The 18,188-nt window shown below is 56.1% G+C and overlaps 1 protein-coding gene across 2 annotated transcripts in view; it reads right to left on the bottom strand.

Annotated features, from left to right (window-relative positions):
• Positions 1-1,823: 1,823 nt before the first annotated feature.
• Positions 1,824-18,188, bottom strand: part of TSPAN15 (tetraspanin 15) — a 54,481-nt gene continuing 38,116 nt past the window's right edge. For both annotated transcript variants that reach the window (XM_004617116.2, XM_055139508.1), the window contains 5 exons: positions 10,503-10,598; positions 8,111-8,227; positions 4,074-4,121; positions 2,904-3,020; positions 1,824-2,466 (listed from right to left, as the gene is read on the bottom strand). In XM_004617116.2, the coding sequence (XP_004617173.1) occupies positions 2,317-2,466; positions 2,904-3,020; positions 4,074-4,121; positions 8,111-8,227; positions 10,503-10,598 (528 nt within the window). In that variant the 3' untranslated portion in view covers positions 1,824-2,316. The remainder of the gene's footprint in view (positions 2,467-2,903; positions 3,021-4,073; positions 4,122-8,110; positions 8,228-10,502; positions 10,599-18,188) is intronic.

Raw genomic sequence — 18,188 nt, 5'->3', positions numbered from 1 at the left:
TTCACCAAAGAAATTTGTAGAATGGGGAATAAGTCCATGTAAAGATACTTGGCAACATTAATCATTCAAGAAATGCAAAGTAAGGCCACAAGGTGGCAGCATCCGACACCGGTCAGAATGGCCAGATGAAGGCCAGAGCCATAGCACAGTGGGCAGGGCACTTGCCTTTCACACAGCCACCCAGGTTTGACCCCCGGCATCTACATGGTCCCTCGAGCCCCACCAGGAATGATCCCTGAGCACAGAGCCAGGAGTAACCCCTGAGCAGAGCCGGGTGTGACCCCCAAACAGCACCAACAAAAACAGCCAGATGAGAAGTACCCCAAGCAAACTCTGGGAAGCTGAGAAAACGAGCACTTTTCCCACTGCAGATAGTGGGATGAGATCACGAAGCGGCTTTGGGAAGCCTCAGCAACCGCCCGATGTGAGACTGTACTTACAGAATGATGTGTCTGCTTCTGCATAGTTCTGCCACACGCTAACATTGACGCAGCATAATTGGTCATAAGGCAATATAACCAAGAGGCAATTTTGCCATGAAAAGGAAGAAAAAGAAAAAAAAAGGCCATTGTTCAAAAGAGTATCATGAACCGTGGGAAGCTACGAACAAAAACTAAAAAACAACACATCCAACGTTTTTATATTGATATTGAGTGAAATATCACTCTTCCCCAAAGTGTACAGATTTGTGACCATACCAGGAATAGGTTTCTTTTGTGCACTGGGCTTGAGAATTTGGTTTTTGTTTGTTTGTTTTTTGGGGGAGGAGAATCCATTCCAGCTGTGCTCAAGGCTTATTCATGGCTCTGTGCTCAGGGATCACTCCTGGCTGGGCGTGGGGCACCTTATGTTGTGTCAGACATCAACCCTGGGATGACCATATGCAACTACCTTAGCCACTGCACTGTCTCTCTGCCCCTAGTTCTATCTGGAGTCATGCCAGGGTTTTGCCACGTCCCAGCCTTGGGCAAGGTGTGTGGAGCCAGTAAGAAATGCCAAGCATGGCTGGGGAGTTTAAAACCATCTCTATGGAAAAGATGCTCAGACGAATACCTGACATAAAGTTTGTGTGCTGTATGTTGGATATCATTCTATTTTTTTTCTCTCCTCTTGAAAATCTGTCTCCAGCCAACCATTCGGGCATCCAACAACTTAACTTTGGTGTATAATAGTTTCCTCAACACCCCTATACCTAGTTCTTTGTGTTTATTGCTGTCGCACTTCTATTCCCCTGACAAGTAAGGACCTCCCAGAAAGCCCAAACTCCAAGTCTTAGGGGCTGGACCCACAGTACAGCGGGTAGGACACTTCCCTTGCATATGGCCAACCTGGGTTCAATCCTGAGCACCCCATATGATCTCCCAAGTACAGCACTAGGAATAAATCTGTGAGCACAGAGCCAGGAGTAAGCCCTGAATATCACCAGGTGTGCCTTCTCTCTACCCCCTCAAAACCAAAATAAGTAGTAAATAAGTTTGAGTGGACCGATGCATGCAGGCCTTGCTATGTCCAGCAGGGGGCGAGCGGCACCAAGTTTTGGTCTGTGTTGAGTGTTCTGGGAATTCCCTGCAGGAAGGGCAGGCCCCGGGGGTCCTGCAGACACAGCTAGGAAACAGCAGTTCCTCCCTCAAGCAGTGGCACCTGAGAGCAGGAAGGGCTGCTTCAACCAGGCAGGCTGGGGCCAGCTGCTCCCCGCCCCATCGGACCTGCCATCGTCTCCCGGTAGGCCTGGGCACGGTTCCAGTTCAGTTCCTGCAGCCAGCCCCACCTCCCCAAGCACACAAATGAAAGAACAGCCGCCACAAAAACAAACAAACATGTCTTTACTATTTAATAAACCGACTGGGAGAGACAGAGTGGGGCACGTCTGGCTCCGATTAGTCAGAAACTCCTGTGAACCCTGTACAAAAGGCAGGCTACAAAACTCATACAAAAATAAGGTCAGTAAAGCAGCAGCCGGCGATGGGGTGGGGATGGGGGGGCGTGTTGCGGGGATTCAAGGCACATGGGAGGCTGGAAGAGATGAGTTTGACCCAGCCTCTGGGACCCGACAAAGGCACTGGGGACCCCGGGCCCGCAGAACACCCCCTGCCCGTCTGGCACACGGGCGAGGGCACGGCTGGGAGGGTCGTGTCCTGAATGCAGGCGACGGAGGAGCTCATGCTTCCAGGGGCACCTGTGTTGCCCCCTGAGGCAGCGCCTCGGGCTCTGTCCCCCATGGATGCAGTGGCCGCCAGGCACATGCAGTCTGAGGCACAGTCAGTATGTGGAGTGGGCCCGGGGGCGCCCGGCTGTCCAGCCCCCAGGTGCACTGCCCTAGTTGGGGTAACACATGCAGCAGCCCGGGGCCGCCGTGTCCATGCTCGCCTTGCTGCCCGGTCCCAGGAGCCCGTCGGTGACCGAGTGCTCGGTGATGATGTCCTCCACCCGAGTGATGTACAGGAACGTCAGCAGCACCCCCAGGAACTGCAGGGGAGGCAAGGCGGTGGGAGCCCTGGAGGGACCCGCGCTGCCCCCCAGGGGCTGCCCCCAGCTCCCGCCCCTCAGAGAAGCGCCAGGTCCCCTCCCGAGGCCCAAGCTTCTAGAAGCCCCTTCTCCCGGGAGCCCTGCCCTCCACCCCACACTGCTCTGCTCGATCTTGGGGCGCTGGCCTGGCTGGAACCCCGGGTTTCCTCTGCCAAGTGTGCTCACGGGCCGTGGGCCTGGGAAGCACCTGGGGGGTGGGGAGGGAGCTGGGCTCTAGCGGGGTCCCTGCTCCATCCAGCATCGGGCAGCTTGCAGGGCCTCCTCCACCCCACTCCCTGCACCGCTGCCTGCACTTGGTCCCCGCGCCACACGCACAGACCCGCAGCCTGTCTGTGTGTGTGTGTGTGTGTGTGTGTGTGTAGGGGAGAGGTGCCCACCTGGGGGAGCAGGACACCCAGCAGGAGGCCCGCCATAATCGTGTAGTTGTCCATGAACCAGATGAGCACTGCGTTGGTGCAGCCGCGCACGTAGATGACGTCCTGCACGCTGAGACGCTGCAGGGGTGTGGGGTGGGGGGGTGCGGCTGAGCAGAGCCCGGCTCACCTGGCGTTGCCCTCCCCGGGAAGGGCACAGCTGACGCTCCCCACACGCAGGGTAAGAACACGGGTCTCGGGCCCAGGAGCCTGGACGGGCAGCAGCAGGCCCAGCACCCTGGCAGCTGCGGGTGTCACGCAGCCCTCAGAGCAATCCGACCCATGGCACCCCCTGCCCGCCCCTGCCTCTCACACCACCCCCGAGGAGCTCAGCTCCAGGCCTCACTGGGGGGTGGGGGGCACCCAGATAAGGCAAAGCGTCTCCCGGTGGTTTGTCCCCCGCCCCGTACGGTGCAGGAGCCCGGGGGGGGGGGGGGGAAGGCCTGACCACACTGTTTGGCCTGGAACTGTATCAAGACTGACGCATCGTTTTAAAAATGAGGTCAGCGGAGAAAACGATGCAAGTGGCCAACACGTCATCTAAAGCCACACCCCCCCACCCCAGCCCCTGCCGCTCCCCGATGGCGGCCCTGTGTCCTGGGTAGCTGTGTGGGGTGGGGGGTGAGGTTCTGTGGAAGCACACGGCTTCCTTCTTCCGCCTCAGTCCTTCACTGTTGGGCAAGTGGGACAGGCCTTGAAGGGCCTTTTGGAATAACAGGGATGTCCCGGCCTCTGCAGCTCTTCGCAGCCCCATCACCCCTCCCCACCCCACCCCTCTCCCAACCCAGGGCAGCTGTGGGAGAAGCTAATGGAGGGAAATCTCGAGGGGGCTCTTGCCCCCCCCCCCCCGGAGTCCCCGACCCCAGGCCGTGGGCAGCCCTAGGACAGGGGCAGGGCTGAGCAGGGCCGGGACATAGGGACCAGGTCAACAGACACCCGGAAGGAGCCTGTCCGACCCTGGCGGGGAGCCTCCCCCAGCTCCCTGGCTCCCCGAGTCCTTCTTGGTCTGGGTGGGGGCCGGAAGCCCAGTGGCCATCTCCACAGCCGGAAGTCCCACCCCAGTGGCCACTGGAATCCCCCTGGGCGGGGACAGGAAGCAGGAGCTTTCCGGAGGAAAGACTGCACAGAAGATACCTCCTTGTCGATGGTTCTGTAGCCGCACATGGTGTTGACAACCTCTGTCTGCAACACAAAGATGCTCGTTAAGGACCAGCTGGGCACTTCAGACAAAAGCTGGGGGAGTGCCCTGCCCGGCAGAGGGGGCAGGGGACATTCCCACCCTGCCAGTCCAGCTTGAACATGCACGGGGCCCCTTCCCACAGCCCAGAAAGGGAAGGCTGGGCTGGAAGCCCCCTGTCGCTCTCCCCTTCTTCGGGGATTTCAGACACCAGAAACTCCCTGCCGGGGGCCGGGCAGACTATACAGTGGGGAGGGCCCTGCTTTGCACACTGACAACCTGGGTTCAATTCTGGCACATTTGGTCCCCCAAGCCCTGCCAGGAGTGGATCCCCGAGCACCTCTGGGTATGGCAAGAAGAGAGAGAGAGAGAGAGACAGAGAGAGAGAGAGAGAGAGAGAGAGAGAGACTGAGAGAGACAGAGGGAGAGAGACAGACAGACAGACAAAGTCTCAAGCCACATCCAGCTGCTGGCCCGCTGGGGTTCACTGAGAGAGAGGCGGGGGGTGGGGGAAGGGGAGACTGAACACGCTGCTTTGGCCCTGCACGCCCTGCCCCTCTGCGGTCGAGCCCCCCAAGTTCCTTCTGGGTAAGAGAATTCCCAGCTGCTGCTTGGTCTGGGGCGGGAGAGCACTGCTGGAGACCATCAGGTGCCTTCTCGGGTGCTGGCCAGTGCAGCCCGCAACAGGAAGCTGGCCCTCCTGCTCCTGCCCAGACCCCTCCAGGCCCGAGCTGCCGGGGGCAGGGGCTGTGGGCACAGTGGCCTCAGGTGCCCGCACAGGGCTGGGTGGCGGCAGTGGCCCCTCTCTGACCCCCCACCCCCAGGCACGGATGCGCAGGTAAAGTGCTGGTCCCCGGACAGGCGGACAGGCTGGGGTGACTGGGGGGCTGGGGAGTCATCTGAGAAACGAGTTAGACTCGGATGTCATCAGAGCACAGCCTGATGGTGGGCAAGGGACTCTGCCCTGGTGCCCGGGAGCAACTGCTCGGCCTGGCTTGGCTTTCCCAGCCCCTGCAGGCGAGAAGAGAGCCCGCCTGGGGGCAGACGGAGCTTGTCAGCGGGGCTCCCTGGGCATCTCTGGGCACCAAACAGCACCAGTGCGGTGGGTGGCCCTCACGTGCTTGGACTATTGACGCGCAGAGTAGAACCCCGGCTTCCCTGGAACCTGCATTCTCCAACGTGACAAGAGAGACGTAGCCAAGGTCCCTCTTGACCCTCTGGTGCCAGAGCTGCGTCTGTTCCTGCTAGGCCCAGGAGAGCTGCTGGCGTGAGCCCCGAGAACCTACGCTTTAGCGCACCCCGAGGCAGCGGGCTGGGTTAATTCTCTCCTACCCAGGGCAGGAACGAGTCCACCCGCACCCCGATGCCTTCAGGAAGGCCGGGGAGGAGGTCCAAAGACCCCGTCTTTCACCGTGATCCCAGGGGCCTGCAGACCAGACCCCTCGGCCAGTGGTTTTGGTTTTTTTTTCATTAATTTATTTTTTAATTAGTGAGTCTCGGTGAGGGTACAGTTACAGATTTACACATTTCATGCTTGTGTTTCCCTCATACAATGTTTGAGAACCCGTCCCTTCACCAGTGCCCATTCTCCACCACCAATAAACCCAGCATCCCTTCCACCCCCCAATCCCATCTCCCCCCACCCCACCCTGCCTCTGGGGCAGGGTATTCCCTTTTGTTCTCTCTCTCCTTTTGGGTGTTGTGGTTTGCAGTAGGGGTGTTGAGTGGCCATTGTGTTCAGTCTCTAGTCTACTTTCAGCATGCATCACCCTTCCCCCGTGTGTTGGCCAGTGTTTTCTATTTTCCCTCCTTGGGGACTCCTGCTCCAGAATTGATTTTCTGTGGTCTTGATTTCTTTTAATTTTTAAATTAAAAAGAAATATTGTTCCCCTCCTCTTCCCTTTATTGGTGTTGTTGCTGGGATGGCCAGCACTTTGTGGTGGGGCTCGGCAGGGGTCAGACTCGCCCCCCCCATGGGGGTGCCCGCCACCCCTGGATGCTGGCGGTGATGTATGGCGGCCGTGCTAGGTAGCAGAGAGCAGAGCAGGGACCACGACGGATCAAAGTCACGGCCGGACACTTGTCAGGCTGGTGCTTTCCACAGGGAGCCAGCCAGCCAGCCAGGCTCCCGCTGTGTGTTTTAGTTTTACTTTTTATCTAAAATTAAGTGAGCAGTGGGTATGGGCACCCCCTATGATGTGGGCAGTGATGTGGGCACCTCCTATGAAGTGGGCAATGAGTGTGGGCACCCCTGATGTGGGCACTGAGTGTGAGCACCCCCTGTGACATGGGCAGTGAGTGTGGGCACCCCGTTACGTGAGCATGAAGCGTGGGCACCCCCTCACCACCGCTGAGCAGTGGATGTGGGCAGTGTCCTCTGCAGGGCCTGGACAGGATCTACACTGTCCACTCCCATGGGCCCAGGCCCTCAGACTGGGTGGAGCTCAACCAACACCCCTGCTGGAGAGCCCCCCAGGGTCTCCTGGACGGCTGTACCAGCCCCTGCCCCGACTCTGCTCCCCACAGCTGACGCGTGTTTCCGGAGCCTGACCTACTTCCTGTCACTCAGGGAACCTCAGGACACCAACAGTGGCTTCAGGCCGCCAGGCCTCCTGGCTACACCTGCCCTCTGCCCTCCTGCTTCCCACCTCAGGGCTTGGCACTTGCTGTTCCGACTCCCGGGCCATGACCACCTCACTCTGCCCCTCCTTCTGGCTTCCATTCTGACCTTTTCACAGAACCTCAGACTGAAGCCCTCCATGTCCCTTCTATCCTGAGCTTGTGACACCAGGAACACGTTGTCCCTTACACCTTAGTTGATGGTCAGTTTCCCCAAGTAGAACATCAGCTGTTAGCGGGCAGAGCTGTCTCTTTGTTTCCTCTAGCCTCCGGACCTAGACCCATGCTGGTACATAGTAGATGCTCAATAAATCAAGGTTGAATGAATGAGTGACTAAATGAGCTGCCATATATCAGCCTGGACATGTGAGTGTCATTTTCCTGGGCTCAAAATTATCATAAACATACGTGTGTACACATATACACACATGCATGCACACACCAGCACCTGCACTATATATGCACACATGAACACACACACCACAATATACTCATGCACACATACACATATTCATGCATGCATGCATACACACAAACACACACACACACACACACACACACACACACACACACACATACACACGCGCCTCTGTAAACCCTGGGCTCCTCCCTCACTGCCCCTGCACACAGAGTTTCCCTAAAATGGCAGCTAAAATTCCCAAACACGCCTCCAAGGGCCGCCCAGCCTTTTTTGGGGTGACTGTGTTGAACGCCAGCTCCCTGTGCCTTGGGTGGGGCCCACACCCGTGCCCCCACCAGAGCTGCTTGGTGAACAGAAGCCAAGAGCGGGCACGAGGCAGTGAAGTCAGAAGAGCATTTTTCCATGACTTCTCGGGGCATGAGTAATGGCAGCACCTCGCCCCTGCGGAAACCAGGCAGCGTCTGGGCACAATGAGAGTCCCCCCGGGCCCCAGGGCGGCTGCCCAGGACAGGACAGCCCGGGAGTCTGGCCTCCATCCTTAGGTTTCCTGGAAGTCCCCTGGCGCTGCTCATCACCAGGATGGAGGGATGCCAGGCACCGCCCCGGGTTGAGGTGCCCGCATGCCCCCGGCTGCAGTGCTCAGCCCCCAGGCCCAGCCCCTCCAGCTCCTCACCACTGAGCTGTCGCCCAGAGCTGGGTGCTCACCTTGGAGACCTCCTTTTCCTTCCAGTTCTACCAAACTCCTCCCCCAGACCTAATGGCAGCCTCCCTCTCCCCTGGCTGCCCGAGGGGCTGAAGGAATAAGCATCTGCAACTTACAGACCCCAGGACAGGAAATGCCAACAGCCCCACCAATACCCAGGGGTCCCCAGCCCCTGTGTCCCCTCCAGGGCCCCCTGGGGCTCATGGCCCACCCTCTCCCTTCCCTGCCCCGATGCCCCAGGGAGACAGTACCGTGTTCTTGAAGCAGCAGGTGTAGGGCACCCCGCAGGCCAGGGGCCCTGGGGCGTCGCAGTCGTGGTACTGGTTCTTGCTCCAGTCTCGGTAATCCTCCCCGCCGCAGCACTTGAACTAAGACAGGAAGCAAGTGGGGGGAGGGCTGGTCAGCCCGGGGCCAGCAGGAGGGTTCCAGCCGGGAGATGCTGCTGCCCATCTGTTGTGCGGGCCATCCTGTCGGGGGGCTGCGGGGGTGAGCCTGCCGTCTCTGGAGACATGCAAGCCCAGGCCGGGCCCTGTGCAGCATCAGGAGAGGAACAAAGTCCTTCCTTCTCAAACCTGGCCCACTCCGTGTTCCACTGCAGCTACTGGACCCCCGGCACCTGCCTCGCAGGTGAAACCGGCGGTCTGTGACACCCCGACGCTGCGGTTCTTGCCCCTAGCAAGGAGCAGAGGCAGGACAGACCTTGGCAAGGCTGGCATCAGGCCAGCGCCTCCCTGCAGTGCCCCGTACCAGCCCCTGCAAGAGGAGCTACTCCAGCCCCTCCCGGGAGATGCCAGCAGCCAGGCCTCTCACGGGCAGGGGGCATGGGGCGCTGCTCGGCGGGCTGCATGGGGGTCAGAGCTGTGGGGGGCGTGTCTAGGGCAGCGAGCACCAGGGACAGAGAGCCAGGGGACAGTGAGGGGCTTGAGGTCGGGTTGAGACAGCTCGGCCAGGGGAAGGCGGGCGTTTCAGCTGCAACACGGGCTTTTTCCACACCAGAGAAGCCGTGTTCCCTCTTGAACGCGTACTGCCTCTTTCTCTCCCCTCACCTGCTTCTGTTTTATTTGCTACAATCTATCTTACTTCAGTGAAAGAAAAATAAAATTCTGCAACACGAATGGCAGGAAACAGGGAGAGCACCGGGCGGGTGCCGGCTGCTGAGTTGGAGAGGCTGGAGCGAGGAACGCGGGCAGCAGACCCGGGTCCGATCCCCGGCAGCCCACACAGTTCCCCCAAAACCGTGCCAGGGGTGGTCTCTAAGTGCAGAGCTAGGAATGAGCACTGCTGGGTGTGACCCCCCCCAAAAAAAACCCATAAATCAATTAATTAAAATAAAGAAGCAAACTGGTGTCTGGGCAGCAGGAGGAGACGGAGCAGGGAGAGAGAGCCAGTGGGGGCTGAGGAGGCCTAGGGCTGCCCCGGCAGCGCCTGGCCTCAGGGAGGAGGAAGACGCCCTGGAGGGCTGCGGGGGTCTGAGAAACGCAAGCCCCCTTCCCACAGACCACAGCACCCTCGCCCTGGGGTCTGGCCCTGGGGTGGCCTCTCTGGGGCACCTGCTTTGCAGCCAGTCCTGCCTCCAAGCAGACGCTCGCCTGCCCCCCCCCCTGCCCTGTGCTGTGACCCCGCAATGCCATCTGCTCCTTCTGGCTCCTGGAGCCTCGGCAGAGCAGTGCCAGCTTGGTGCAGGCCGAGCTGAGGCCGGCGGGAAGGGGCCCGGGGCTGGCGCCCACGAGCATGAATCATCTGTCCCTCCGGCTGAAGGCGGCTCCGGGGAAATCAGTTCATGCTGTGAAGCAGAACCCAGCAGAGGGGCCGCCCCGGCAGGAAGCACCCCCCAAGGCTGCACCTGCGGGAGACGGGGGGCAAAGGCCTGAGCCCAGGAGAGGCCACTCTGGGGGGGACTGGGTAGCCCCCTCAGGGCAGCTGAAATCCCCCAGGAGGGGCGTCAGAGCTGATGTGCTCAAACCCGCAGTGTTGCCCACGAGAGGCCACTAGGACCACATGGAGCTTTTGGGTCCCGGTGCCAACGGCCTCGTCATTGTCCTGGCACTGTTTGGGGGACCCTGGGGTGATGAGATGGAACCCAGGCTCCCCGCATGCAGAGCCTGCACTCAGCTCCCTCGAGGCATCTCCCGGCACCAACAGGCGTGGCTGCTGTCGGGAGAAGGGTGATGTCCCTAAATGACCATTGGCACATTCAGACATGGGGTTGGGGGGACAGTCTCGTCCTCTGTACCCCGCTGCTGGGTGGTGGAAGAGGACAGTGGAGGCATCCCAGCGGGTCCCCAGGGATGGGGCATGAGGGGCGTGAAGTGGGCGGCTTGGCGGGCACTCCCGCCCCCACCCAGAAGCCACGCCCCTGTGATGGGCCGGCGGAGCTGAGTGGAGGCTTATCGCTGTGCTCGGCCTGGCTGCTTTACGGCTGAGTCAGGGGGCGGAGGCAGGTGGACAAAGTCGGGGTCCGGCTCCCCACCCTTGCTGGGGCATCCTGGTGCCAACCCGAAGCCACCTGCTTTGGGAGTGGGTAAGTCACATGATCCCTCAGCTTCTCTCTTGAGCAGAGCCCCCAGGCGGGGCCCTGGGGGTGGGGGGTGGGCGGTCAGAGCGCCCGGGAGGCACCTACGGCCCGGCCCTCGGCCAGCTCACCTTCTTCTGAACAAAGTCCATGATGTTCTTGAAGTCCAGGTCGTCGTAGTAGTTGACGATTCCTCTCCGGATGTTGTCATTCAGGAAGTCGATGGTCTGTTCCCATGGAGACCAGGGAAGCAAAAGAATCACATCAGGGGCTAAAGCCCTAGGAGGGGGAGGAGGGAGGGCACAGGCCTTGCATGTGGCCAGCCCGGGCTTGGTCCCCAGCATTCTATATGGTCCCCAAGCCCCATCAGGAGTGACCCCTGAGAGCAGAGCAGGAGGAAGCCCTGAGCACCGCCAGGTGTGGCCCCGGAAACCAAAACAAAAGGCCCACATCAGCTGGAGTCCAGCCTGGAAGTCCGCACAGGACCAGAATCCCCATGTGCAGCCGCTCGTGTCCTGCCCGATGTGTCCATCTGGTGCCCATCTCGCCCGGCTGAGTCGCCTGCTGATCTGCAGAGGCCACAGCCCAGGCCCAACACAGGAAGTGGGGGCCCTGCCTGGGGCTCCCATGGCCTCCCACCCCCAAACTGGGCCTGCGAGGGAACGTTCCGGGCGCCCCCAGGCCCCTCTTCCGCTCCTCGCTCCTGCACTATCACGGGGAGGCAGGCCCAGAGAGGGAGCCCCCAGGCCCCGGGTCACACAGCAGGTCAGAGGCCGGTAGGTGCCCCCAGCGCGGCTCGCAGCTCTGGGAAGGGGCTGGCACCCCGCCCTCGCCCGTCACACTGGCCAGTCGGGACCAACAGCCCGGCCGTTGTGCTGAGATCCGGAGCACAAAGGCCCCACGGCGGGCAGTGTCGGGGGTGGTGTGGGCTGGCGGCCACAATCGCAGCTTTCAGAGCGACGAGGCCCGAGTGTCATTAGAGACAGCGCTGGCACAAAGAGGCATTCTCGACTGCGGAGCCAGACGCTCCCCGGGGGAGGCGCCTGCGGTGCCCTGGGTTCCAGGCCGGGTCCAGCCACTGTGGACGCTGACGGGGCGACACCCCTCCCCGGCTCTCAGTTTCCCACCTGTGAGCCAACTTTGCTGGCCTGTGCCCAAGGCTCTTTCCAGGGCTGGGGCTCAAAGACGGCCCGAGAGGGGCTTTCAGGAGGCGCCTCTGGCTCCTCACCTGCACAGAGCCCCCCAGAGCCCCCCTCACAGCCTGCCATGAAATTCCAGTAAAGGAAGCACCAGTGCAGGTCCCAGAAGTAATATTAGAAACCAGCCGGCCTGCCTCTCTCCCTCCCTCCCTTTCTTCTTCCTTCCTTCCTTCCTTCCTTCCTTCCTTCCTTCCTTCCTTCCTTCCTTCCTTCCTTCCTTCCTTCCTTCCTTCCTTCCTTCCTTCCTTCCTTCCTTCCTTTCTCTTTCCCTTCCTTCCATTTTCTTCCATCCTCCCTCCCTTTCTCCCTTTCATCTTCCTTCCTTCCTTCCTTCCTTCCTTCCTTCCTTCCTTCCTTCCTTCCTTCCTTCCTTCCTTCCTTTCTTCCTTCCTTCCTTTCTCTTTCCCTTCCTTCCATTTTCTTCCGTCCTCCCTCCCTTTCTCCCTTTCATCTTCCTTCCTTCCTTCCTTCCTTCCTTCCTTCCTTCCTTCCTTCCTTCCTTCCTTCCTTCCTTCCTTCCTTCCTTCCTTCCTTCTTTCCTTCCTTCCTTTCTTTCTTCCTCCCCTCCTCCCCTCCCTCCCTCCCTTCTTCCTCCCTTCCTTCCTTCTGTTTTTCAGCCACACCCAGTGGTGCTCAGGGCTTACCCCTGACTTCATGCTCAGGGAGCACTCCTGGCAGGCTCAGGGAGCCATATAGGATGGAACCTGGGTCAGCTGTATACAAGGCATATGCCCTATTAGCTATACTATGGCTCCAACCCCAGATCTCTCTCTCTCTCTCTCTCTCTCTCTCTCTCTCTCTCATGAGTCATCGACCCTAAGGTACCCCATCAGACCAAACATGTCATCAGAGGAAAATCACTAATCCCCAGGGAAGCTGAGGCCCAACTTTTGTCCAAAAATACCTACTGCAATGGAGAAGGCCTCTGGGGGAGCCGGGGAGGGCCTGGGGCCCCTCGCAACCCCCCTTTCATCAGACAGGACACGTGAGCGAAATCACCACATGGCCACTGGCAGGAATGCCTGTGTCCAGGCTGGCACCCTCCCAGTCCATCTGGTTCCAGAAGTCAAGAGAGAAAACGGCTCCAAGATCTCGTGCGTGTGCAGGAGTTGGTCTGACCCCCAGCACCACGGGGTCCCCTGGGCCAACCCTTGAGCAGCATGCCAGGAACTAGCCCCTGACCATCTCTGGATGTGGCCCAAGCCCCCCAAAGTCTCACCCCCCAAAAAAGAGAAGCCCAGATAAAGGAAGGTACCAAGACACCAAATAGAAGAACCCGGCCGGCAAACTCCTGCTATCAGGGCAAAATCTCAACCAAAGCTCGAGTGAACCTGCACAGAAACGGGACGGAAATGCCGACGAGCAAACGGAGCGTTCAGAGGCAGGTCAGAGAGAGCACGAGAGGAAGCCCAGAGCAACACGCTCCACCCGAGAGCCTTGGGGTGTGAGATGAGCAGGAGAGATGACCTCACCCCACCCCGCCCCCCAGGGCCCCGAGAGGCAAGGGCTGGATGACCTCCGTCACCTTGCTGGGAGCTGTACGGAGGACAGCCCTGTGTTTGGTCTCTACAGAAACTGCAGGCAGGTCCCTGGGGAGCGCTCCACCTCCCTTGCAGAGCTGAGCTAACTGGGGCCCGCCCTGTCCACAGCTGGCTGGACACAGGACGCCGCCTCCAGGCAGGAAGCTCGGACAGTTAGCCAGGATGCCCACTGCCTGCGGTGCTTCTTGCCAAACCGGGGCCCCTACAGTGACTGAGGTTCCAGCCTCCCCTAATTCCCGTCTCGGCACAGGTGGCCGCTGGTCTCTGGTGACCATGACCCTATGGTGTCCTTCTGGCTCTCTTGAACTTGGTGCTCAGGTACCTCTGGTCCCAGGGGCAGGCTGTGTCCTCAACACCGGGGACCATGGGGTGATGGGTACAGAACCCAGGAAGACTGTGCGAGGCAAACACTCTACCTACTGTATTACTCCTCTGACCTTGAGGAAATAGATTTTAAACTTAAAAAAAAGAGAATAAGATACAGAAATGGACAATAAATAATTATTAAGGGAACAACATCAAGAGGCCCCAACACACTTTAACATAAAACAAAACAAAAAAAAACCATCAAACCAAAAAAGCACCAAAATCTATAGAGCAATTACCAATAGGCTAGAGATATTAACAGCAACACAAATATAGCAAAAGATTTTAATTTTCTATGACCCATGTTCGATTCCTCCGCCCCTCTTGGAGAGCCCAGCAAGCTACCAAGAGTATCGAGCCCGCGCGGCAGAGCCTGGCAAGCTACCCGTGGTGTATTGGATATGCCAAAAACTAACAACAAGTCCCACAATGAGAGACGTTACTGGTGCCCACTCAAACAAATAGATGAGCAATAGGATGATAGTGACAGTGACAGTGACTGTCAACAATGGACAGATAACCAGACAGAAAATCAGGGACCAGAGCGGTAGTACAGCGGAAGGGTGTCTGCCTTGCACATGGCCGACCCGGGTTCGATCCCCACCCCCAGCATCCCATAAGGTCTCTTGAGCACTGCCAAGAGTGATTCCTGAGTGCAGAGCCAAGAGTAAGCCTTGAACATCTCTGGGTGTGACCATGGAAGTCATGGAAATATAGACTTATCTCAGGAAAAAAGAAACTGTCAACTAATCCAACCTCACACCTTAAGGAACTAGAAAGGTGAAAGCCAAAGTAAGTAGAAGAAAGAAAACTTAAAATTCAAGAGAGAATAAACAAAAAAATAAAAAGTAATTTAAAAAAAGAACATTAAAGGTCAAAGAAATCAAGAGCTGGTTCTTCAAATCAAAAAATAAGATTAATTCAGTTAGGCTCATGGGGAAAAAGAGAGTGAATGAGAGATGAAACCCTAGTAAATAGGATGACAAATGAAAGAGGGAAGCAGATGCCAGATGCCAGAGGAATCACTGTATCACTGTCATCCCGTTTTACTCGAGCGGGTCATCCCGATTTACTCGAGCGGGTGCCAGTAATGTCTCCATTTGTCCCAGCCCTGAGATTTTAGCAGCCTCTCCTTACTCGTTTTTCCCAACGATTGGAGGCTCTTTTCAGGGTCAGGGGAATGAGACCTGTTAATGTTACTGTTTTGGGCATATCAACTATGCCACGGGGAGCTTTCCAGGCTCTTCCGTGCAGGCGGGACACTCTTGGTAGCTTGCCAGGCTCTCCAAACGGTATAGATATAGATATAGATATGTATAGATATACGAATACAGAAGATTATAAGATAATACTATGAACAACTTAACGCTAAGTTGTAGAGCTTTGAAGTGAAGAAATTCTTAGAATCATACTATTTCCTAAGGCTGAATCAGAAGGAGATAGAAAACCTAAACAGAAAAATTACAAGCAAGAAAATTGAAAGAGCAATCAAAAGTCTCGTCCCAAACAAAAATTCAGGTCCAGATGAGTTCTAACAAACTAAGTTCTACCAAACAGGTGATTTATTACTTATTTTTTGCAAGCTCTTTGAAAAACTGCAAAGGGGAATTCTTCCACTGCTTATTTATTATTTTGGTTTGGGGGCCACGCCTAGCACTGCTCAGGGGTAGCTTCCCACTCTGCACTCCGGAATCTCTCCTGGAGATGCCAGGGATCAAACACAGGTCTGCCGTGTGCAAGGCAAGCCCCCTGCCTGCTGTACTATCTCTCCCATCTCTTTGCCACTCTTCAGAGTCAATACTACACTGATACTTAAAGCACACAAACACATCACACACACAAAAAAAATATGTGGACCAGCAAGATAGTCCAACTGATACAGCACATGCCAAACTCAGGTGAGTGCCCAAGTTCAATTACCAGCACCACACTGTCTCCTAAGGACCACCAGCTATGGCTTTCATGATATGCAAGCACTCCCAGGGTGGTCCTGGTAGCCCCCAACACTGCTGGATCCACGCTTCAAACTTCCAGGCCCGTACTGCTGGGCCAAGCATTGCTGAGATGGCCCCAGGCCTCCCCCCAACCCCCCCCCCCCCCCGACCAGCCCATCCAAAGCACAGATGAGTGTAGCTACTAGGAAATAAAAGAAAGTAAAGACCTATATTTCTAATGAACAGAGATTCAAAAATCCTCCATGAAATTAGCAAACCAAATTCAACAATATGTTAAATGGGTCATCATCGAGACTAGCAGGATTTATTCTAGGAATGCAAGGATGTGTCAGCAGATGCAAATCAATTCGTGTAATAAACCACATCACTAAAGGGAAAGATACAAACCATGTGATCATATCAACAGATGCATAGAAAACTATCAATAAGATTCCAAATTCATTTATGACTTTAAAAAATCTCAACAAGATAGGGATAGAAGGACATAACTTCAACCAACACCAGATCAATGGTGAAAACTTGGACACTTTCCCTCTAAGATCAAGCGCAAGAAAAAACTGTCCACTCACCACTGTTACTTGACAGAGTGTTAGAAGTCCTGGTCACAGCAAGAAAAATAAATAAAATGTGTTCGAATTGTAAAGAGAAGTAAAACTATTTTTTTTTCTTTTTGCGTCACACCTGGTGATGCACAGGGGTTACTCAAGGCTGCACTCAGGAATTACCACTGGCAGTGGGAAGGAGGGAAGGGTGGAGGAAGGAGGAAGGGAGGAAGGAAAGAAGGGAGTGAGTTAGGAAGGAAGGGAGCGAGGGAGGGAGGGAGGGAGGAAGGCAGGAAGGAAGGAAGGAAGGAAGGAAGGAAGGAAGGAAGGAAGGAAGGAAGGAAGGAAGGAAGGAAGGAAGGAAGGAAGGAAGGAAGGGAGGGAGGGAGGGAGGGAGAGAGATGGAGAGAGGGAGGGAAGGGAGGGAGAGAGGGAGGGAAGGAAAGAAAAGGAAGGAAGGAAGGAAAAGGAAGGAAGGAAAAGGAAGGAAGGAAAAGGAAGGAAGGAAGGAAGGAAGGAAGGAAGGAAGGAAGGAAGGAAGGAAGGAAGGAAGGAAGGAAGGAAGGAAGGAAATCACACCACACACAAAAGCTACATCAAATGGACTGAAGATTTGGATGTCAGCCCTCAAACCACAAATGCATCAAGAAGACTTAGGGACTTTGGGGATTCGGTTCAATCAGCAAGGAGAACAAAAGAAAAGATAAAAAATGGGATGACATCAAACTAAAATATTTCTGCACACAGCTTAAAAAATCATTAAAGCAAAAATGCATCCGACTGAGTAAGAAAAATATTCACACATCACAAAGATATACATATATATACTATACCTAAGCTCATACATGACAAAGAGCTGTGAAATCCATAAATAAATACAATCCATAAATAAATCCATAAATACAACTTTAAAAATCAATTACTTAAGTAAAAATGGGAAGAATAACTAAAGAGACACTTCACTGAAGAAAACATACAGATGGCCAGGGCCACGTGGCAAAATGAGCATTAATCACTTATTACTGGGGACAGCAAATCAAAACAATAATGAGATATTATTTCACACCTGAGAGAACGGTCTACATGCGCAAATGGGGGCGAGGGTTCAGAGAGAAAGAAACCCTCGTTCACAGTCGATGGGAAAGTAAAGTGGTCCAGTGCCTATGGAAAACAGCATAAGTACTTCTCAAAACTTAAAGCTATGGGGCCAGGGAGATGGTAGTGTGGGTGAGACACTTGCCTTGCATGCGGCGTTTGATCCCTGGCACCCCATACAGTCCCCAAGTACCACCAAAGTGGATCCTTAAGTGCAGAGCCAGATGTGAGCCCTGAGCACAGCAAAATGTGGTCCAAACTCCCACCATCCCCTAAAAATATTAGACAGATCTACCCTGCGATCCAAACACTCCACTCAGAGGTACTGTCCAAAGCACACAAAAAGACTAATTGAAAAGATACATATCCGCTACATGCGTTGCGACACTGTAAGAGCCAAGATTTGGAAACCACCCCGGTGCACAGACAGAGGAGTGGACAAAGGTGGGGCAAACACGCAAGGGAACAGGAAAAGGTGAAAGCCTGCCTTCTGCTGCAACATGGTGGAACCCGGAGGGGTCATGCTAGGCAAAATAAGTCAGAAGGAGAAAGAAATACCAGGCCGTCTCATCGGGCATGTAAAGAAACGCTGCAAGAGAACAGGTCGTGTCCAGTAAGAACAAATCCTTGGAGTTAGACCACAGAACTGAGGTGATCAAGGGGGCTAAGGGGGTGGAGAGATGGAGGGATGGGAATGGGTCCAATGGAATGTGGTGGAAGGATACTGGAGTCTCGATGGTGTGCAGGCTGTGGTATTGTTTTTAGTTTCTGTTTGGGGGGCCACACCCAGCAATGCTCAGAGGTTACTCCTGGCTCTGCACTCAGGCATTACTCCTTGCCGTGCTCAGGGACCATATAGGATGCTGAGGCTCAAACCCAGGTCAGCCGCATGCAAGACAAATGCCTGGCTGGCTGTGCTATTGCTGCGTCCCCAATGAGAAGTGACTGAAGTGGGAAACTTCAGGGGCCGAAGAGGGAAGCCCGAGGCAGGACCGCTGAGTGGCCCGTCCTGGAGCTGCACATAGATGAATGGGTAGTAAATCACAAAGTCCCAACCAGGGCAGGGTAGAGCCAGGGTGATCAGGTGGCCTGAGCAGGAATGGGATGGGGTGGCGTCAC

The sequence above is a fragment of the Sorex araneus genome, chromosome 5 (assembly GCF_027595985.1).
Source record: "Sorex araneus isolate mSorAra2 chromosome 5, mSorAra2.pri, whole genome shotgun sequence".
In the NCBI taxonomy this organism is placed as follows: Eukaryota; Metazoa; Chordata; class Mammalia; order Eulipotyphla; family Soricidae; genus Sorex; species Sorex araneus.
This window is presented reverse-complemented; position numbering and strand designations above follow the sequence as displayed.